Genomic DNA, 21,204 nt, shown 5'->3' on the forward strand with positions numbered 1-21,204 from the left:
ACTAAAAAATACAAAAATAAAAAACCAGCCGGGCGAGGTGGCGGGCGCCTGTAGTCCCAGCTACTCGGGAGGCTGAGGCAGGAGAATGGCGGGAACCCGGGAGGCGGAGCTTTCAGTGAACTGAGATCCGGCCACTACACTCCAGCCCGGGCAACAGAGCGAGACTCCGTCTCAAAAAAAAAAAAAAAAAAAAATAGAGAGGATGAGAGGAGAGATGGGGATTTTTCTTTCCCAGCTCCCTCTCTGCTGGTAAAGGCTGCATTTCTCTACTAAAGGCCATGGCTCCTAACAGCTATCTGTTCCACAGCTGCAGCTCTTGCTGGATTCCAGTAACTGCCTCTCTCTGCCTCTTCAGGCCAGCAGGTAGCAAGGGCTCTCCATTATTGCTGGCCCCAGGGTGCGTTACCATCCCTCTTTGGTTTCCTTTTTTGTTGTTGTTGAGATGGAATTTTGCTCTTGTCACCCAGGCTAGAGTGCAACAGCACGATCTTGGCTCACTGCAACCTCCACCTCCTGGGTTCAAGCGATTCTCCTGCCTCAGCCTCCCTAATAGCTGGGATTACAGGTGAGTTCTACCACACCCGGCTAATTTTTGTGTTTTTAGTATAGATGGGGCTTTGCCAAGTTAGCCAGGCTGGTCTTGAACTCCTGACCTCAGGTGCTCTGCCCGCCTCGGCCTCCCAAAGTGCTGGGATTACAGCCATGAGCCACCTGGCCTCTTTGGTTTCCTTTGACCCTGCCTACATCTCTATAGTTTCTTCCTTAAACTCTTTTCAACTCCTCTTTGAAGAGTCATATGTTTCTTTCCTCTTTTTCTTCTTATTTTTCTTATTTTTGTGGTCGTTGTTGTTGTTCAGACAGGGTCACGCTTTGTCACCCAGGCTGGAGTGCAGTGGCACAATCATAGCTCACTGCAACCTCGGCCTCCCAGGCTCAGGCAAGCCTCCCACCTCATCTTCCAAGTAGCTGGGATACAGGTGTGCACCACCAAGCCCTGCCGTTCATAATTTTTGTATTTTTTAGTTTTTTGTAGAGATGGGATCTTGCTATGTTGCCCACGCTGGTCTTGAACTCCTAGCCTCAAGTAATCCTCCCACCTCAGTCTCCCAGAGTGTTAGGATCACAGGAGTGAGCCACCGTGCTCGGCCAAGTCATACGTCCCTTAAATGGGCTCTTACTGATACACACCAAGAGGTTGGGTGACTTTCCCAAAGTCACACAGAGTAAGTGACAGGGCAGCTGAGAGCATTGTCACTGGAACACAGAGCAGGGTGGAGGCTTTTTCAACCTCACCAGCCTGCCCAGCCCCCTCCCAAGGTCCCTATGCCCTGCCCAACCTGCTGGAATCTGTGATCCTTCTGTTGGGATGGGATTGAATTCCCTAGGGCTCCTGTCCTGGACCTGGCCAGCAGCTCCAGTAACCAGAGCTGTGTGAGAAGAAAAGGCCAAGCCACTGGGGCAGCCGCACCCCAAACAGAGGTGAGGTCTCCGATGAGTCATGCCCGTGAGGGGCCACTTCCCTTGTCCTAAGGGCCACTGCTCATCAAGGACCCAGAACACTGTCCTCCTCTTTGACCTTTGCCTACAGTGTTTTTCATCTCTCCCTCTCCCACCCAACAGGTGTCCTGGAGCTAGGACACCTGTCCCCCACCCCCACCCTGGGCCTCCAGAGACGTGAGATGTGCTCAGGGCTCTGGGTGGGGCCTTCAGGCTCCCCAACTTCCTCCTTCCAGCCCCAGATCCTCTCAGATTTCCAGAGATGGGCTCCAGCCAGGGAGGGTGGGGCTGCCCCTGGGACGATCAGGAGTCACGGGCTGCCTGGGCAGTGACAGAGCCCTGCAGGGAGCAGACCTTCACTTGGCTGTGCCTCCTCTGACTCTAACGCCATGGCCAGGCACCTGCTCCTCCCCGTTGTGATGCTTGGTAACCTCAGGGGACAGAAGTGGCTGCAAAGGGCCTGGGTCCTAGCACCTGGGGGACTGAAGAGCAGGATTCCTGGGTTCTGTGTGGGGAGGAGGATGTCAGAAGGAAGGAAGTGAGGCAGCAGAAGGCGAGGGTGTATCAGAGGAGGGAGAGGGAGGCCTGGGTGCCCTGGGGAGATGGAGGCTAGGAGGCTAGGGGAGGGAGTCAGGGAAGGCATCTATTGAGTGCAAGTCACCAGCCTCTTCCTGCCTGCCTCTGTCTTTCCAGTCATCAGTCCCATCCCAGGAGCCTTCCAGGACTCAGGTAAGGCAGCCAGACTGGGGGAAAGTCACGTGCAGAGGCAGGAAAGACCAGAGGACTGGCATGGATGCTGGCAGGGGTTGCTGAATAGACAGGGAATTGGGAAGATAGGGTCTAGGGTTGGAGAGCAGGAAGTGGGGCTGGGCGGTGCAGGTCTGGAAGTCACAAGTGTCCTCTTCTCTTTACCCTCTGGCTCCCAGCTCTCAGTCCCACCCAGGAAGAACCTGAAGATCTGGGTAAGGAAGAGGCCTTGGCACCCTCAGACCTTAAAGGAGGCTAAGGCTGGTCAGGCCATGAGGGAGGTGGAAAAGACCAGAAATGTAGACAAGCCTGGGTCCTCTATGTTCTTTGTTCAGAGGGCAAACTGAAATGGGTGGAGGACGGGGCTTCGTGCTGAGTTACCTGGGCTTCTGGAGTGGGGAACCTGAGGTGGGCTTTGGCTTCCACGGCTCCCCGTTGCAGACTGCGGGCGCTCTGAGCCCTCGGCCCGCATCGTGGGGGGCTCAGACGCGCAGCCGGGCACCTGGCCTTGGCAGGTGAGCCTGCACCATGGGGGTGGCCACATCTGCGGGGGCTCCCTCATCGCCCCCTCCTGGGTCCTCTCTGCTGCTCACTGTTTCATGACGTGAGTATTCGCCCTGGACCCAGCCCCTCTCCGCCAAAGGCCAGCCCCGCCCCCGCAGTTGATCCCCTCCTCCCGCCCCACTTCATAATTTGGAGCCGAGCTGTCCCCAAAGCGAGGTGCTCTTCAAGGCATCATGGTTCTGAGTGGGGCAAGGCTGCCATACTGGTCCCACCACTCCACTGAATATCCGAGTCTGAATCCCAGCTTTCCAATGACCCCCCACCACCACCTCAAGATCGGATTTACCCTTCCCCTTTGAGGAGTATCAGCACCAAATCTGGATCGGATAGCACCTGCCCCTCTGGCTCTGAGCCCCTTCCCCCCACGAGGGTCTGCCCCCTCCATAGGGTCAACCTAACCTCCTACTGCCCCGGCCGAGCGCAGGAACGGGACGCTGGAGCCCGCGGCCGAGTGGTCAGTACTGCTGGGCGTGCACTCCCAGGACGGGCCCCTGGACGGCGCGCACACCCGCGCAGTGGCCGCCATCGTGGTGCCAGTCAACTACAGCCAAGTGGAGCTGGGAGCCGACCTGGCCCTGCTGCACCTGGCCTCACCCGCCAGCCTGGGCCCCGCCGTGCGGCCCGTCTGCCTGCCCCGCGCCTCACACCGCTTCGTGCACGGCACCGCCTGCTGGGCCACCGGCTGGGGAGACGTCCAGGAGGCAGGTGAATGGCACAGGACAAGAAAGGGGGCCTCGGGGAGGTGGGGCTTCAGGAGGTGAGGTTCCTAGGGTGGGGCCTCGGGAGGTGACGTTTCTAGGGCGGGGCTTCTGGAGGTGAGGTTCCTAGGGCGGGGTTTCGGGATGTGGGGCCACAGAGAGGAGCCTGGTGGGAATCTTGGACGGTAGGTTTCTGCGGGTCGGTAGATGAATCCCACGCCAATCACCATGGAGCCCTCTCCCCACAAGGATTCTCAAACTAAGACCACGGAATCACCCACAGGCACCCCATTCCCTCACCTTTCTTTCCAGTTTTTTCTTTCCTGGATTTAGGCTCCGACTAGGGTTCCCATCCCAGCTCTACCATGTCAGACAAAGCGCTTCACCCACTACATTTCCTCCTCTGTAACACGAGGAAAATAGCCATGCCCACTTCAAGAGGTGGTTGGGTGGATTAAATGAGAAAATCCATGTAAAGTTCATAGGACAGTGCCTGGCATAGCAATAACCAATGCACTTTAGATATTTCACCTCAGGTAATCTATAGTAAAGCAGTAAAGCACAAGGCTGGCCTATAATCGATGTTCAGTGAATGCCAATCTGTGCCTCCCTCCCGTCTGCCTTCCTCCCATCCTATCCACCCCCACTCATCTCTGTGCTCCCCACCTCCTCTCTTCTCCCTGCCCACCGTCATTCACTCAGTCATTCTTTCACTCAAGATATTTCTTGAGCACCTTCTACATGCCAGGCACTGTGTTAGGCATTAGAGAGACACCAGTGAACATAAAAAGCCAAAATCCTGCCTTTTCAGAGTTTACATCCTAGCAGAGAGACAAACAACAAGTTCAATAAATAAGCACACATTATGTTAGAAGGTGGGGGGGGATAGACCGAATCTCCATCCCCCTCATCCCCATCACCCAAGCTTTCCATGCTCCCAGGGTCCCCACAAATATCCCCATCGGCCGTGGTCAGACCTGTGCCCATCCTGGGGGCTTTCGGAAGGTGCTGCAGGGGGTGATGCCACAGCCTCTGCTTGTGGAGGTCCCATGAGGGCAGGAGGTGACAAGGAAGCGTCACTGTGAGCCCCAGGAAGTTTGTGTGAATGGGGCCAGGGCCATCCTGACAATGGGCACCCAGAGAAGTAGATTTCTGCAGAGGTTTTCAAAGAGAGGGTGCATTGCAGGAAGACAGGGGGAGATGAAGGCCAGATAAGGACCCAGATAAGCCATGTTAGATGAAGAAGAGCCAGGATGCCAGGCTGGAGTGAGAAGGGGACAGGCACCTGGGCTGCAAAGGCTGCTGAGGGCCGACCATGAAGGCCTTAAGATCAGACTGAGGGCCAGAGCACTCACCAGCTCCAGGGATGCCCAGGACAATCCCCAACTTCCCTGGTGAGCCCCAAGTACAGCTTCAGCCATCACCTGACCTCAGATTCTTTTTTATTTATTTTTATTTTATTTTATTTTATTTTTTATTTTTTTGAGACGGAGTTTCGCTCTTGTTGCCCAGGCTGGAGTGCAACGGCACGATCTAGGCTCACTGCAACCTCCACCTCCCAGCTTCAAGCACATTCTCCTGCTTCAGTCTCCCAAGTAGCTGGGATTACAGGCACTCACTACCATGCCCGGCTAATATTTTGTATTTTTAGTAGAGACGGGGTTTCACCATGTTGGCCAGGCTGGTTTTGAACTCCTGACTTCAGGTGATCCACCTGCCTCAGCCTCCCAAAGTGCTAGGATTGCAGGCGTGAGCCACCATGCCTTTGACCTCAGATTCTGAATGTGGTGGGGAAGGAGTTCTGTCTGTACTTCCCCCCACCTTTCTGGATCCTAAAAAGCAGGATGGGGCTGCAGCACCAGGTTTAGACAGTGGGATCCATTTATTTTTCTTGGTGAGATGAGAAATGAGCTTGAGTAACCTTCCTCTTCATTGTTGAAGTGAAGAGTGGATCAGAAGACTGGGTCAGTTATCCAGGCCCAAAGCTATGCATCCTCAATGAGGGTAGTTGGTGAGAATGCCAAGAAGTCACAAATGAGAGGTTTTCATGAACTGGGAACTGACTGGAGGAGGGGAGTTGAGAGAGGAGACAGGGATGACACCCAGATTCCATGCTTGGCAACTCGAGACAGGATCATGTCAAGTCCATATGGCATCTTTGAGAAAAGATGTCTCCGGACCAATACAACTCCACATGAAAGCTCAGACTTAATGATTATAGTCCCTAAATTGCATCCTTTATTGCAGTGCACAACCTGCACAACCATGCATGGCAGCTCTCACTAGGAGCTTGATGGGACCATTCCTGAGATGAAGAAGTAGAAAGAATAGAGAGAAGCAGCAGGAGATGTGGTGAATGTGATGGGCTGAGAGGCCATGGGGCATCTAGCTGATGTCCAAGAAGCAGCCGCAGGGGGCAAACCTGAATCCTGGGAACTGGGGACACCATACCTGCCTCACAGCACCTGCTCTCTGGTTCTGCCCCCAGATCCTCTACCTCTCCCCTGGGTGCTACAGGAAGTGGAGCTAAGGCTGCTGGGTGAGGCCACCTGTCAGTGTCTCTACAGCCAGCCCGGTCCTTTCAACCTCACTCTCCAGATATTGCCAGGGATGCTGTGTGCTGGCTACCCAGAGGGCCGCAGGGACACCTGCCAGGTGAGGGAAGGCCCCTGCACCTGCCTGGCAGGGCCAGAGTCCTAACCGGTGACAAACAGATAAATGACATCTCTCCTAGCCTCATCTGCAAAAGGAGGACAAGATTGCCAAGCAATGGGATTGACGTGTATTTTTTTGTTTGTGTATTTTGAGACAGAGCCTCACTTTGTCACCTAGGCTGGACTGCAGTGGCACAATCTCGGCTTACTGCAAGCTCCCCCTCCCCCCACCCCCACCACTCAAGCGACTCTCGTGCTTCAGCCTCCCAAGTAGCTGAGATTACAGGCATGTACCACCACAGACTGCTAATTTTGTATTCACTTGCGCCTGGCCAAGTGAATTTATTTATTTATTTATTTATTTATTTATTTATTTATTTTTTTTTTTTTTTGAGACGGAGTCTTGCTCTGCCGCCCAGGCTGGGGTGCAGTGGCCGGATCTCAGCTCACTGCAAGCTCCGCCTCCTAGGTTTACGCCATTCTCCTGCCTCAGCCTCCCGAGTAGCTGGGACTACAGGCGCCTGCCACCTCACCCGGCTACTTTTTTGTATTTTTTTTTAGTAGAGATGGGGTTTCACCGTGTTAGCCAGGATGGTCTCGATCTCCTGACCTCGTGATCTGCCCGTCTCGGCCTCCCAAAGTGCTGGGATTACAGGCTTGAGCCACCGCACCCGGCCTATTTATTTATTTATTTATTGAGACGGAGTTTCGCTCTTGTTGCCCAGGGCAGAGTACAATGGCATGATCTCAGCTCACCACAACCTCTGCCTCCCAGGTTCAAGCGATTCTCCTGCTTCAGCCTCCCAAGTAGCTGGGATTATAGGCATGTGCCACCACACCCAGCTAATTTTTAGTAGAGATGGTGTTTCTCTATGTTGGTCAGACTGGTCTCGAACTCCCAACCTCAGGTGATCTGCCTGCCTCAGCCTTCCAAAGTGCTGGGATTACAGGCGTGAGCCACCGCACCCGGCTATTTATTTATTTATTGAGACAGAGTTTTGCTCTTGTTGCCCAGGCTGGAGTGCAATGGCACGATCTTGGCTCACTGCAAACTCCACCTCCTGAGTTCAAGCAATTCTCCTGGCTCACCCTTCCAAGTAGCTGGGATTACAGGCATGAGCCACCATGTCCAGCCAAGGCCAAGTGAATTTAAAAACCAAAGACAGCATCGCCAGGAGCAGTGACTCATGCCTGTAATCCCAGCTAGTCAGAAAATTGAGGCAGGAGGATCACTTGAGCCCAGGAGTCTGAGACCAGCCTGAGCAACATAGTGATACCTCGTCTCAAAAAAGGAGAGGAACTGGCTTGGCACAGTGGCTCACGCCTGTAATCCCAGCACTTTAGGAGGCCAAGGCAGGCGTATCACTTGAGCTCGGGAGTTTGAGACCAGCCTGGCCAACATGGAGAAAATCCATCTCTACTAAAAAGACAAAAATTAGCCGGCTGCGGTGGTGTACACCTATAGTCCCAGCTACTCGGGAGGCTGAGGCAGGAGAATCACTTGAACCCGGGAGGCAGAGGTTGCAGTGGGCCGAGATTGCACCACTGCACTCCACCCTGGGAAACAGAGCATTTCCCAGGCTGTCTCAAAAAAGAAAAGAAAGAAAGAAAAAGAAAGGGAAGGAAAGAAGGAAGGAAGGGAGGGAGGGGAATTATTTGAGCTAGTAACTGGACAAGAATCACTTGGCTCTGATGACACCTGCAGGATTCTCTTTCGTGGTCTTGAATGCACTCCCCGGGTGCTCTTGGCTCTGGCTGCCATCGGCCTTCTGCTTACAGGGTTTTCTTCTGTTTAGAGCCCCAGGGAATGCAGAAGACAAGGCCTAGCCAAGGAGGGTTTCTAGGAGAAAGGAGAAGGTGGTGTATCGTGGGCCAAAAGAAGGGGCAGGACCTTTTCGAGGAGGCCAGTATAAACGGGTGGGTCCCTGGGCTGACCCCTTGACATGCAGTCATCTGTCACTAGGGTGACTCTGGGGGGCCCCTGGTCTGTGAGGAAGGCGGCCGCTGGTTCCAGGCAGGAATCACCAGCTTTGGCTTCGGCTGTGGACGGAGAAACCGGCCTGGAGTTTTCACTGCTGTGGCTACCTATGAGGCATGGATACGGGAACAGGTGATGGGTTCAGAGCCTGGGCCTGTCTTTCCAACCCAGCCTCAGAAGCCCCAGTCAGATCCCCAGGAGCCCAGGGAGAACTGCACCATTGCCCTGCCGGGTGAGTGGGCGGCACCCCTGGATGTGAGTGGGACGTGGGAGAGTGAGTTGGGATGGAGACTGCTGGGAGTGATTAGGGTGCAGGAGGCCCACTGACCCAGGTCTCTCACCTCTCAGAGTGCGGGAAGGCCCCGCGGCCAGGGGCCTGGCCCTGGGAGGCCCAGGTGATTGTACCAGGATCCAGACCCTGCCATGGGGCACTGGTGTCTGAAAGCTGGGTCTTGGCACCTGCCAGCTGCTTTCTGCAGTGAGTGAAAATCTACGTTTCAAGCCGATCCTTGCCCCTCCCTACATCAGCCTGAGACACCATTTATTTGGCCCCAGCCCCTCCCCTGGGGGGTGTGGGGCGTGTGGGATCCCATTCGGAGGTGTAGGATACAGCACAAAAAGAGGGGTCCTGGCCTGGCAGGGGTGGATAGAGGCATGGTAGAAGTTCAATCCCGGAGGCGGGGGTGTGAGTGAGCCGCTGGAATGGGGGTAGCGTGGGGATCCACCAGGATGCAGGATCCTCGCCAGGCGAGTCTAAGCCAGGGGTGCGAGGTTTCTAGCCATGTGTGCAGGATCCGGCCCACGTCCCTCGCCCCCTATCCCGCAGCCCGAGCAGCTCCGACAGCCCGCCCCGCGACCTCGACGCCTGGCGCGTGCTGCTACCCTCGCGCCCGCGCGCGGAGCGGGTGGCACGCCTGGTGCAGCACGAGAATGCCTCGTGGGACGACGCCTCGGACCTGGCGCTGCTGCAGCTGCGGACGCCCGTGAACCTGAGCGCGGCTCCGCGGCCCGTGTGCCTACCCCACCCGGAACACTACTTCCTGCCCGGAAGCCGCTGCCGCCTGGCCCGCTGGGGCCGCGGGGGTGAGCTGGGGCCCGGCGCTGGCCGGGGCGGCACCGGGCGGTGCAGGGGCCGTCTGGGCCGCAGCGCGGGCTCCCTGCCTTTTCCCTTCCAGAACCCGCGCTTGGCCCAGGCGCGCTGCTGGAGGCAGAGCTGTTAGGCGGCTGGTGGTGCCACTGCCTGTATGGCCGCCAGGGGGCGGCAGTGCCGCTGCCGGGAGACCCGCCGCACGCGCTCTGCCCTGCCTACCAGGAGGAGGAGGAGGCGGGCCACTGCTGGGTAAGCGGCGGGGGCGGGGCCTGCGGAACGCAGGTCCGAGAGGGCTCTAGGAAGAGGGCGGGGCCTGTGGAAGGCGAGTCCAAGTGGGCTCTAGGGAGAGGGCGGGACCTGCGGAAGGCGGGTCCGAGTGGGCTCTAGGGAGGGAGCGGGGCCTGGGGAAGGCGGGTCTGAGTGGGCTCTAGGGAGGGGCGGGACTTGCGGAACTGGGAATGGGGCGGAGCCGAAGTGGAGGCGGGGCCAGAACGAACTGGGGGCGGGGCCTGGCCCTGGAGAACTTTTGGGAAGGGGCTGAGGCGGGCTCTGAGCTGGTGCTATGGTTTCTCTCTATCCCTGGATTTAAGGAGAATCCTAAAGTGAGGGCTGAATTCTTACACAAATTAGCATTTGGAGCCTGATTTGGAGAATGTGGAACTTGATATTTCTGCAAATGGGAAAATCTGGAGTCCTGGAAAGCCCCAGGAGTTCTGATATTCTCTGCACCCAGGCAGAGGCAAGTAACACACGCACTTTGTTGCTGCAGAATGACTCGCATTGGAGCCTTTTGTGCCAGGAGGAGGGGACCTGGTTTCTGGCTGGAATCAGAGACTTCCCCAGTGGCTGTCTACGTCCCCGAGCCTTCTTCCCTGTGCAGACCCATGGCCCATGGATCAGCCATGTGACTCAGGGAGCCTACCTGGAGGACCAGCTAACCTGGGATTGGGGCCCTGATGGGGAGGAGACTGAGACACAGACTTGTCCCCCACACACACAGCATGGTGGTGAGCAGGACGCCTTTGGGCTCTAGGGGCTCCTGGGGGTGCATAGACCCGTGGCAGGGGCTCAGGGGTCAGCCATGGGGCCCCAACTGAGGTGGCCACCTCCTCTCCCTAGCCTGTGGCCTGCGGCCGGAGGCTGCTCCAGTGGGGGTCCTTTGGCCCTGGCTGGCAGAGGTGCATGTGGCTGGCGATCGAGTCTGCACTGGGATCCTTCTGGCCCCAGGCTGGGTCCTGGCAGCCACTCACTGTGTCCTCAGGTGGGTCTTACTCAGGGGCGAGAGGCAGGAAGGGAGAATGGAACAGAGCCAAAGACTTGTTTGTTTGTTTGTTTGTTTAAAAAAAATTAACAATGGGATCTTGCTGTGTTGCCCAGGCTGGCCTCAAGCAATCCTCCTGCCTTGGCCAATGTGCTAGGATTACAGGCATGAGCCACTGTGCCTGGCCCAGAGGACTCTTAAAATAGTGGAATAGTCTCCTTTAAGCATCTTGCAGCCGGGCGCAATGGCCCATGCCTGTAATCTTAGCACTTTGGGAGGCTGAGGCGGGTGGATCACGAAGTCAGGAGTTCAAGACCAGCCTGGCCAACATGGTGAAACCCCTCTACTAAAAATACAAAAATTAGCCAGGGGTGGTGGCACCTGTAACATTACCCAGCTACTTGGGAGGCTGAGGCAGGAGAATCGCTCAAACCCGGGAGGCAGAGGTTTCAGTGACCCAAGACTGCACCACTGCACTGCGGCCTGTGCGACAGAGCAAGACTCTGTCCGGGGTGGGGCGTGAGGGAAGAATCTTACAGCACTGGGAGATGTTTTGACCTGGAAGGGAGATTTGGAAGGAGGGATGATGAAGGAGTGAGTGGCATGACCCCAGAGAGTCATCCTTCCCCTGGGCTGGGAAGGACTTTGCCTGCAATAGGAGGAACAGAAAGTTACATTGGGCCTTGTTCCAACAGGCCAGGCTCTACAACAGTGCCTTACATTGAAGTGTATCTGGGCCGGGCAGGGGCCAGCCCCCTCCCACAGGGCCACCAGGTATCCCGCTTGGTCATCAGCATCCAGCTGCCCCGGCACCTGGGACTCAGGCCCCCCCTGGCCCTCCTGGAGCTGAGCTCCCGGGTGGAGCCCTCCCCATCAGCCCTGCCCATCTGTCTCCACCCGGCGGGTATCCCTCCGGGGGCCAGCTGCTGGGTGTTGGGCTGGAAAGAACCCCAGGACCGAGGTGAGACTCCTGGGTCGCGGGAACAAGGAGTGGCTGGAGGCCAGAGCCCTGGAACAACTCTGTCTCCTCTCCCCAGTCCCTGTGGCTGCCGCTGTCTCCATCTTGACACCACGAATCTGCCACTGCCTCTATCAGGGAATCCTGCCCCCTGGAACCCTCTGTGTCCTGTATGCAGAGGGGCAGGAGAACAGGTGTGAGGTAAAGGGGCCTGGGCATCCTGGAGTAGGCAGGAGAGAGGCAGTGTTGGACTGTGGTACCCTAGAGAGAGAGCAGGATTGGAATTTTTTTTTTTTTTTTTTTTTTTTTTTTTTTTTTTTTTTGAGACTGAGTCTCGCTGTGTCACCCAGGCTGGAGTGCAGTGGCGCGATCTTGGCTCACTGCAGCCTCTACCTCCCAGGTTCGAGCAATTCTCCTGCTTCAGCCTCCCTAGTAGCTGGGATTGCAGGCATGCGCCACCACGCCTGGTTAATTTTTGTATTTTTAGTAGAGACAGGGTTTCACCATGTTGGCCAGGCTGGACTCAAACTCCTGGCCTCAAATGATCCGCCCACCTTGGCCTCCCAAAGTGCTGGGATTACAGGCGTGAGCCACCGCATCTGGCCGGGACTGGAATTATTGGGTGTTTGGCCCCAAATGGGACCCTAGCTGGACTCCGGAGAGAAACTGGGGACCTGGATGTCTAGGGATGCAGACCAGAGTGCTTCGTGGCCAGACCCTGGGGAAAGGGGCAGGGGACCAAGAGGAAGGGCAGCAGACCCACGTGGCCTCGCTCCAACTCTGCAGATGACCTCAGCACCGCCTCTCCTGTGCCAGACGACAGAAGGCTCCTGGGTCCTCGTGGGCATGGCTGTTCAAGGGAGCCGGGAGCTGTTTGCCGCCATTGGTCCTGAAGAGGCCTGGATCTCCCAGACAGTGGGAGAGGCCCACTTCCTGCCCTCCAGTGGCTCCCCACACTGGCCCACTGGAGGCAGCAACCTGTGTCCCCCAGAACTGGCCAAAGCCTCAGGATCCCCGCGTGCAGTCCACTTCCTGCTCCTGCTGACTTTCCTGATCCAGAGCTGAGGGGCTAGGGTCCCGGTGCCACTTCCCCCTTCTCCACCCTCTACTTCCCGCCCAGCGGGGCTGGAATGTGGCCCAGCCAGCTGGAATCTCAAGGGCCCCACCCACCTAATTGGGCCTCAATGCCCGGGCTATTTTGAACCTAGGAATCCTTGGGGGTGGCGGGAGGAGCGGGACAGTAAAGGTGTAAACACAGGCACCTGTGTGGCCTTGTGGCATTGCTGTGGGCAGGCTGAGGGGCTGGGCATCAGAGGCTAAGCCGGAAGCCCAAGGGGGAGGTCCCCTCCCTCCTCCCTCCTCCGGCCTCTGAGTCAGGTCTTGGGCTCTCAGGAAATGCACCCTGATAACCTGGCAGCGATTCCTTCATTCCTGCCCCAGGGCAGGGAGGTCGGGTGGCCAGCTGGCTGTGTGTCACCTGTCCAGTGGAGTCAGCACCCTCAGCACGTGCTGGACATCTCAACCCCAGCTCAGACCTGCTGCCCTCGCTGCCTGCCATAGACACATCTCAATGCATGATGCTCCGATGTGTCCCCCCAACACACACAACACATGGGCCCTTCAAGGGTCCACTGCTTTCACATTCTGCCCAGAACTTGGGTCCCTTGTATGTGAACCCCACTCCCTCACCCACTGCTTACCTGCACCTTCCTGCATTCATTCAACCCCTGTTCCCTGGTGGCTACTAAGTCGTGGCACAATTGGAGTCTGATATATAAGCCCACAAAGCCCTCCCAATCTAGTGGGGACACATGTGGACACCCCTGGCTGGGATCGGGAAGAGGTAGTACCAGTGATGTTTGAGCACAGGAGAAGGGAAGGTGGTTTCCAGCCAGTGAATGTACAATTAAAAAGTAAAGCAAAACCAGAGACAGGGTGCAGTAGCTCATGCCTGTAATCCCAGCACTTTGGGAGGATCACTTGAGTCCAGGCATTCCAGACCAGCCTGGGCAACAAAGCAAGACCCCCATCTCCACCTTTTTTTTTTTTGAGACAGAGTCTCACGCTAATGCTCAGGCTGGAGTGCAGTGGTGCAATCTCGGCTCACTGCAACCTCCGCCTCCTGGGTTCAAGCACTCCTCCTGCGTCAGCTCAAGTAGCTAGGATTGCAGACCCAAGACACCACGCCCGACTAATTTTTGTATTTTTATTTATTTTATTCATTTATTTTTAATTTTTGAAACAGTTTTGCTATTGTCGCCCATGCTGGAGTGCAATGGCACAATCTCGGCTCACTGCAACCTTCACCTCCCAGGTTCAAGCAATTCTCCTGCCTCAGCCTCCTGAGTAGCTGGGATTACAGATGCCCACCACCATGCCCAGCTAATTTTTGTATTTTTAGTAGAGATTGGGTTTCTCCATGTTGGCCAGGCTGGTCTTGAACTCCTGACCTCAGATGATCCACCTGCCTCAGCCTCCCAAAGTGCTGAGATTACAGGCATGAGCCACCGCATCTGGCCTATTTATTTATTTATTTTGAGATAGAGTCCCCTCTGTTGCCCAGGCTGGAGTGCAGTGGCACAATCTTGGCCTCCCGGGTTCAAGTGATTCTCCTGCCTCAGCCTCCCGAGTAGCTAGGATTACAGGTATGCACCACCACACCTGGCTAATTTTCTTTGTATTTTTTAGGAGAGACAGGGTTTTACCATGTTGGCCAGGCTGGTCTCAAACTCCTAATATTGAAGAGTGATCCTCCCACCTTGGCCTCACAAAGTGCTGGGATTACAGGTGTGAGCCACCACATTGAAGCTCCACAATTTTTTTTTTTTTTTTTTTTTTTTTTTTTTTTTTTGAGACGGAGTCTTGCTCTGTTGCCCAGGCTGGAATGCAATGGCGCAATCTCGGCACACTGCAACTTCCACCTCCCGAGTTCAAGCGATTCTCCTGCCTCAGCCTCCTGAGTAGCTGGGATTACAGGTGCATGCCATCACGCCTGGCTAATTTTTGTATTTTTAGTAGAAATGGGGTTTCACCATGTTGGTCAGGATGGTCTCCAACTCCTGACCTCGTGATTCGCCTGCCTCAGCCTCCCAAATTGCTGAGATTACAGGCGTGAGCCATCGTGCCCGGCCAATTTTTTTTTTTTTTTAATTAGCTGGGCATGGTGGCATGCACCTGTAATCCCAACTACTGAGGAGGCTGAGGAGGGAGAAGCCCTTGAGCCCAGGGGTTCAAGGCTGCAGTGAGCCATGATTGTACCACTAAACTCCAGCCTAGGCAACGGAGTGAGATCCTGTCTCAAAAAGAGAAAGAAAAAGGACAAATGGGGACCTGGGGAAGGATAGGTTTGGGGGTGAAAGCCAGCTGATGAGGGTGGCAGAGGGGTCGCCTCTCGGGCTAGGCACAATCTCTGGCTTGAGAAGGAAGAGGAAGGGGGTAAAGGGCCTAAAGGGAAGCTGGAAGTTTTCACTGGGAGGCTTAGGAGAAGGGCAGAGGTTCTTACGAAGCCAGGCTTAGCCTTAGCAGCTACATGCCAGCTATAATACTCCCCAGGATCTTCACAGTGCATACATCCCCACCTGCTCCCATACCCAGTCAGTCACCCCATGCCATCTCCACAAACACTACACTTACCCCTTCCTCTACTGAAACCCACCCACCAGGCCCCATGTCTTGCCCCCTCCTCCCAGCTAAGACACTCCTTCCAGTCAGGCCCCTCCCATTCACCCACCCCAGGAATAACCTGACCTCCAGCCTGGACCCCAGACATCTGGTCTCCAGAAAGCAGGTGAGGACTCTAGGCTCTGCTTTTCCTGAAGCTCAGACCCAACAGGTGTTTTTTGTTTTTTGTCTTTTGTTTTTTGTTTGAGACAGGGTCTCGATGTGTCGCCCAAGCTGGAGGGCAGTGGCGCCATCTCAGCTCACTGCAGTCTCTGCCTTCTGGGTTCAAGTGATTCTCCTGCCTCAGCCTCTCGAGTAGCTAGGATTACAGGCATGCACCACCACACCCAGCTGATTTTTTTGTATTTTCAGTAGAGACGGGGCTTTGCCATGTTAGCCAGGTTGGTCTCCAACTCCTGACCTCAGGTGATCCTCCTGCCTCGGCCTCCCAAAATGCTAGGATTACAGGCATGAGCCACCACACCCAGCCTCAACAGGTGTTTTGAACGGCCAGAGTGGCCCTCAAAGAGGACATGCCTCATCCCCACTGCAGCCACACGGCAGGCTTTGTTTCCCTGAGCCTCTGCCCTCTGCAATCCATCCCCCGCATCTTCACCTTACCACCTTTTATAACGCCTTTCGGTCTCAGTTCCCAAGGCAGTTCCTCCAGGACCCTTTCACAATGCCAGCCTTTGCCAGGCTGCAGTATGCTCATGCCATTCTTTTTCATCGCTATTCCTGGCTTGAAATTATTGTGTAATTGCAATTTTTAAAATTTATTTTTATTTTTTATTTTTTTTAGACAGGGTCTCCCTCTGTTGCCCAGGCTGGAGTACAGTGGTGCGACCACGCTCAATGCTTCATTGAACTCCTGGGCTCAAGCAATCCTCACGCCTCAGCCTCCCAAGTAGCTGGGACCATAGGCATGCACCACAATGCCTGCCTAATTTTTATATTTCTTTTGGAGATGAGGCCTCGCTATATTCCCCAGGCTGGTCTGGAACTCCTGGCCTCAAGCGATGCTCCAGCCTCAGCCTCCCAAAGCCGACTAGTCACCTTGCCAGCCTGTTGGTGATTATTTGATCGAAGTGTGTCACCCCTACTTCACCATGAGCTCAGGGCTCAAGGGGAACGGAGCTGGTGCCTGTTTTGTCCTGGGCACCTGGGAACATCATAGGCACTCAGGAAATGTCTGTGGGATGATTGCTGCTGCTCCACAAGCTCACCACCACCGTCAGGTGGAGGCTTCGCAGAAAGAGCCTGGCGGGGAGCTGACCCTAGTGTCTTAAGCTCCCATACCCAGCCTAAGGAGGGAGGGAAGGAGGGAGGAGTGGCTGTGGCTCCAGATAATAAGGGCTGGGGCCAGGCCCTGGGGGGCATAACTGGCCTGAGATAACCTGAAAGACCTGAGGCGGAGGAGAGTCTATCACATTCCAGGGAGACTGCGGGCACACACACAAACCACATGCACATGCGTACACACACACTCAAACACACACTACACACACAGGGACACAGCCTACATATGTGCGCGCACACACAGCATGTGCATGCACACCCACACCACACCACTTAAGGGGATACACACAGCCTACACACGCATACACCCACACCATATACACACTACACACCGGGACAAACGGACTATGCACACGCACACACATACATACACACACAGACACATACATGTACACACGCGGGCCTGCGGCCCTGAAAGGACTCATGACTTTGGTGGCAGGAGGAGCTGGTGGGGCCCAGCCAGTGGGCGGGGCCAGGGGAGGGGCGGGCAGGTAGGTGCAGCCGCTCCTGGGAGGACCTTGCGTGGCCAGACCGTGCTGGTGACTTGTCCACACTGCTCGCTGCAGATATTCCAGGCGTCTCCCGTTGCGGCTGCTCCCTGCCTTAGAGGCCAGCCTTGGACACTTGCTGCCCCTTTCCAGCCCGGATTCTGGGGTCCTTCCCTCTGAGCCAACATCTGGGTCCTGCCTTCGACACCACCCCTAGGCTTCCTACCTTGTGCGCCTGGAGTCTGCCCCAGGGGCCCTTGTCCTGGGCCATGGTCCAGAATGGGGTCCTGGGGCCTGGGCAGCTGGGGGCTGTGGCCATTCTGCTCTATCTTGGATTATTCCGGTCGGGGACAGGTAAGTGAAGACATGGGGGCGGGGTGGGGACAATGCACAGGAGGAAGTCAGCGTGATCATTTTCTGGGGTGCGCCCTTGTCTGGGGCCCAAGAAAACCCACGGCCTCCCTAGCTCTTGGCCTCCCTTTCCCACCTCGGCTCTGCCAGGGAAGGGGCCAGCCCTCTGGAGCAGCGGTGGGTGCTAAGGGGTCAGGGAACCCGAGTCTTCCCTACTCACCCCTCCTCTTTCTTTCTTTCTAGGAGCGGAAGGGGCAGAAGGTGAGACTTTCCTCAGAGAGGGAGGAGGGGAGGGGGAGGTGACTTGGATCGGATTCCCCTGGGGTTTAACCAGTGCCTGGCCTTCGGCTGGGCTGCCTTCCAACTAGATTCTCTTAGGGCTCCCAGAGTGGCGGGTTGTAGCCCTCACCTTACGGGCAGAGAAGCAGAGACTTGCCCAGGGCACACTGCCAGTGAGGGTGCAGCTGGGATTCAGATCCACGTCTGACTCCCAAAGTGAGGCAATTGAAGTGATTTTTTCGGTTTGGTTTTGTCTTTTGAAACAGGGTCTGGGTCTGTCGTCGCCCAGGCTGGAGTGCAGTGGCACCATCACAGCTCACGGCCAGCTCAGTGATCCAGCCTCCCGGGCTCACGTGATCCTCCCACCTCAGCCTTCCTAGTGGCTGGGACTACAGGTGCATGCCACCACACCCAGCTAATTGTGTTTTTTTGTTTTTGTTTTTATTTTTGGTAGAGATGGGGGTCTCACTATATTGGCCAGGCAGGTCTTGAACTCCTGGGCTCAAGCGATCCTCCTGCCTCAGCCTCCCAAAGTGCTGGGATTATAGGTGTGAGCCACTGTTCCCATCCTCGAGGTGGTTTTGTGGGAACCAAACCAAGGGTCTCCTTTCTTGGAAGGCACCCAACCCGGTTCTGAGTCAGACCAGCTTTCAATCCTGGCTTCCCCATGCACTGGCTGTGTGTCATTGACCAAGTCCCCCCACTTTTCTAAGGCTTAGACTCCGCACCTCTAAAATGAAGCTGGTCATGTCCGTCTCCTGGGGCTGTGGAGAGGATGCAGGGAGATGAGGAAACGAAAGCCCCTCCCAGGCCTGGCACAGCCGCTAGGCTCTCTAAATAGTGGCTATTGTCATGATGATGAGGGAGAGGAGGATCCGGTCTGCAGTTTTCTCTGCTCTTAGAAGACTTTGTGAAGAGCAGTTGGGTTCTACTCCAAACAGTGGCCTCGATGGGGTTGGGGCTGGGGCTGTCCTGGAAACTAGACATTCATGTCACGGGAGCCCAGTTCTGCTGTTGGTTGGTTGAACCCATGTCCACGATGCCACGGGCACTGCGGACATGGGACTCTGCCCCTAGGGAACACCCAGATTGGTGTGGTGGAAACAGACACAGTTGTGGACTCCGGAACAATTGTGAGATTGGGTAGCTTCGGGGAGCACGGTGGAGGTGGGGGGGTACTAGACTCGGAGGCAATGCCCAACTCAGCCAGCAGGAGCCCGCCTGTCTACGGAGGGGCTGCTGTTCCAGTCAAGCATCCACAGGCAAAGGGAAGTTTGCCAGACAGTAAGGATGGGGAAGGGCATTCCAGGTAGAGTGACCTGGATCAGCCAAGGTCCCAGGTAAACAAGTGCGTGGCTTGATGTACATGACTGAAGGGTCCAGAGAGGACGACCAGGTCCGATGGCAGTGCCATGGTTGTCTGGAATGTTATCTTAAGGGCCTCGTGGAGCCAGGGAAGGGTTTAAGCAGGACTGTGGCCTGGTCAGATTGGGGATTTTCAGACACAAGTAAGGGGCGGGATGGACAGAAGGCTTGCAAGGAGGGAGGCTGCCCTGAGACCTGAATTAGGTAATGGGTAGTGAACAGAAGGGGCAGAACTGCCCACACCTGGGAGGGAACAAAGGGGTGCTGACTCCTGTGAACCCACTTCCCAAGCTCTGTATCAGAGCTCCTGGGCTGCGTAGGAGTGGCCAGGCTAACAACCTGACCCCTTCCTTTCCTCCCTGGGCAGCCCCCTGCGGTGTGGCCCCCCAAGCACGTATCACAGGTGGCAGTAATGCAGTCCCCGGTCAGTGGCCCTGGCAGGTCAGCATCACCTATGAAGGCGTCCATGTGTGTGGTGGTTCTCTCGTGTCTGAGAAGTGGGTGCTGTCAGCTGCTCACTGCTTCCCCAGGTACCAAATGGTGAAAGTCAAAAGTGGGTTGGAGGTCAAAGTTCATGGGTCAATCCAGATCAGAGGTTGGGGTTCTTGGGTTGGGTCTGAGAGTGTCAGTTAAGTCTGGAAGGACCAGTTAGGAGTGAAGGTGAGGGGTCAGAGGTTACAGGATAAAACTAAGGTGCAATTTGAGACCTAAAAGGGGCTGATCGGAATCAGGGGTTCGCAGCAGGGGTTGGGGAACAAGGAGAGGTCTCCTGGGTCTCAGCCTTTGCCGCCTGCCTGCAGCGAGCACAGCAAGGAATCCTATGAGGTCAGGCTGGGAGCCCACCAGCTGGACTCCTACTCTGAGGACGCCAAGGTCAGCACCGTGGAGTACATCATCACCCACCCCAGCTACCTCCAGGAGGGCTCCCAGGGTGACATCGCACTCCTCCAACTCAGCAGCCCTGTCACCTTCTCCCGCTACATCCGACCCATCTGCCTCCCTGCAGCCAACGCCTCCTTCCCTAACGGCCTCCACTGCACTGTCACTGGCTGGGGCCATGTGGCCCCCTCAGGTGAGGTGGGACGCTGGGTGCCTAGAAGCGTGGAGGGGCAGCTGACTCGGGGAGGGGCCCAGAGTAAGCCTCTTTTGCCCCCACAGTGAGCCTCCCGGCACCCAAGCCACTGCAGCAACTTGAGGTGCCTCTGATCAGTCGTGAGACGTGTAACTGCCTGTACAACATCGACGCCAAGCCTGAGGAGCCACACTTTGTCCAGGAGGACATGGTGTGTGCCGGCTACGTGGAGGGGGGCAAGGACGCCTGCCAGGTAAGCACAGGCCCGGGAGGCAGATAACCAGTGCAACTTGGGAAAGGAGGCCTGGCCGGGTCCTGATGGCTGCTGTGTGGCTTCTCTCCTCAGGGTGACTCTGGGGGCCCACTCTCCTGCCCTGTGGAGGGTCTCTGGTACCTGACGGGCATTGTGAGCTGGGGCGATGCCTGTGGGGCCCGCAACAGGCCTGGTGTGTACACTCTGGCCTCCAGCTATGCCTCCTGGATCCAAAGCAAGGCGACAGAACTCCAGCCTCGTGTGGTGCCCCAAACCCAGGAGTCCCAGCCCGACAGCAACCTCTGTAGCAGCCACCTGGCCTTCAACTCTGCCCCAGCCCAGGGCTTGCTGAGGCCCATCCTTTCCCTGCCTCTGGGCCTGGCTCTGGGTCTCCTCTCCCCATGGCTCAGCGAGCACTGAGCTGGTCCTGCTTCCAGGATGGATGCATCACACTCAAGGACAGGAGCCTGGTGTTTCCCTGATGGCTTTTGGACCCAGGGCCTGGCTTGAGCCACTCCTTCCTCCAGGACTCTGCGGGAGGCTGGGGCCCCATCTTGATCTTTGAGCCCATTCTTCTGGGTGTGCTCTTTGAGATCATAACTGAGAGTCAGGAGTTTCACTGCCTGTAGCGATGGCCAGAGCCTCTGGCCCCTCCTCCACTGTGGACCAGCCCATTGGCCAAGCTCCTGGGACCCTTGGCTATGAAAATGAGCCCTGGCTGCCACCTGTTTCTGGAAGACTGCTCCCAGCCCGCCTACCCAGCCTGATGGGCACATCCCTCTGCCCTCTCCCTGTGTTCTGGGCTGGGGCTGCCTTTGTGCAGCTTCGAGGACAGGAAAGGCCCCAATCTTGCCCACTGGCCGCTGAGTGCCCCCGAGCCCTGACTCCTGGACTCCGGAGGACTGAGCCCCCACCGGAACTGGGCTGAGGCTTGGATCTGGGGTGGGGGTAACAGGGCAGAAAGGATTAAAATGTTTGAGCACAACTCGC

General features: G+C 56.4%; 3 protein-coding genes across 4 annotated transcripts in view; all 3 read left to right on the forward strand.

The window, feature by feature from the left end:
* Positions 1-21,204, forward strand: part of VKORC1 (vitamin K epoxide reductase complex subunit 1) — a 502,856-nt gene that overhangs the window by 439,111 nt on the left and 42,541 nt on the right. The window lies entirely within an intron of this gene.
* PRSS36 (serine protease 36) lies at positions 1,492-14,255 on the forward strand. Its single transcript, XM_050773403.1, has 16 exons — positions 1,492-1,504; positions 1,621-1,674; positions 2,191-2,226; positions 2,424-2,459; positions 2,686-2,848; positions 3,233-3,513; positions 5,995-6,161; positions 8,124-8,370; positions 8,487-8,616; positions 8,965-9,221; positions 9,314-9,477; positions 9,998-10,235; positions 10,348-10,489; positions 11,185-11,450; positions 11,527-11,648; positions 12,234-14,255. Exons 1-16 carry the CDS (start codon positions 1,492-1,494, stop codon positions 12,510-12,512), a joined length of 2,595 nt encoding a protein of 864 aa, XP_050629360.1. The 3' UTR covers positions 12,513-14,255.
* Positions 15,906-21,199, forward strand: PRSS8 (serine protease 8). 2 transcript variants are annotated; one of them, XM_050773534.1, is made up of 6 exons: positions 15,907-17,248; positions 17,489-17,506; positions 19,257-19,419; positions 19,690-19,961; positions 20,048-20,214; positions 20,308-21,199. In XM_050773534.1, exons 1-6 carry the CDS (start codon positions 17,164-17,166, stop codon positions 20,632-20,634), a joined length of 1,032 nt encoding a protein of 343 aa, XP_050629491.1. In that variant the 5' UTR covers positions 15,907-17,163; the 3' UTR covers positions 20,635-21,199. The 2 variants fall into 2 exon arrangements, with proteins under 2 accessions (XP_050629492.1, XP_050629491.1); XM_050773535.1 differs by lacking the exon at positions 17,489-17,506 and having other exon boundaries at positions 15,906-17,248.

Source organism: Macaca thibetana, chromosome 20 (assembly GCF_024542745.1).
Source record: "Macaca thibetana thibetana isolate TM-01 chromosome 20, ASM2454274v1, whole genome shotgun sequence".
Taxonomy (NCBI): Eukaryota; Metazoa; Chordata; class Mammalia; order Primates; family Cercopithecidae; genus Macaca; species Macaca thibetana.

Bases quoted from the DNA above. Each gene is read 5' to 3' on its own strand.
- PRSS36 (XM_050773403.1), top strand. The intron at 2,227-2,423 runs GTAAGGCAGCCA...TCTGGCTCCCAG, and splicing joins AGGAGCCTTCCAGGACTCAG to CTCTCAGTCCCACCCAGGAA. The intron at 11,451-11,526 runs GTGAGACTCCTG...TCCTCTCCCCAG, and splicing joins GAAAGAACCCCAGGACCGAG to TCCCTGTGGCTGCCGCTGTC.
- PRSS8 (XM_050773534.1), top strand. From the start codon at position 17,164: ATGGTCCAGAATGGGGTCCTGGGGCCTGGGCAGCTGGGGGCTGTGGCC. The intron at 19,962-20,047 runs GTGAGGTGGGAC...TTGCCCCCACAG, and splicing joins GGGCCATGTGGCCCCCTCAG to TGAGCCTCCCGGCACCCAAG. The intron at 20,215-20,307 runs GTAAGCACAGGC...TTCTCTCCTCAG, and splicing joins GGGGCAAGGACGCCTGCCAG to GGTGACTCTGGGGGCCCACT.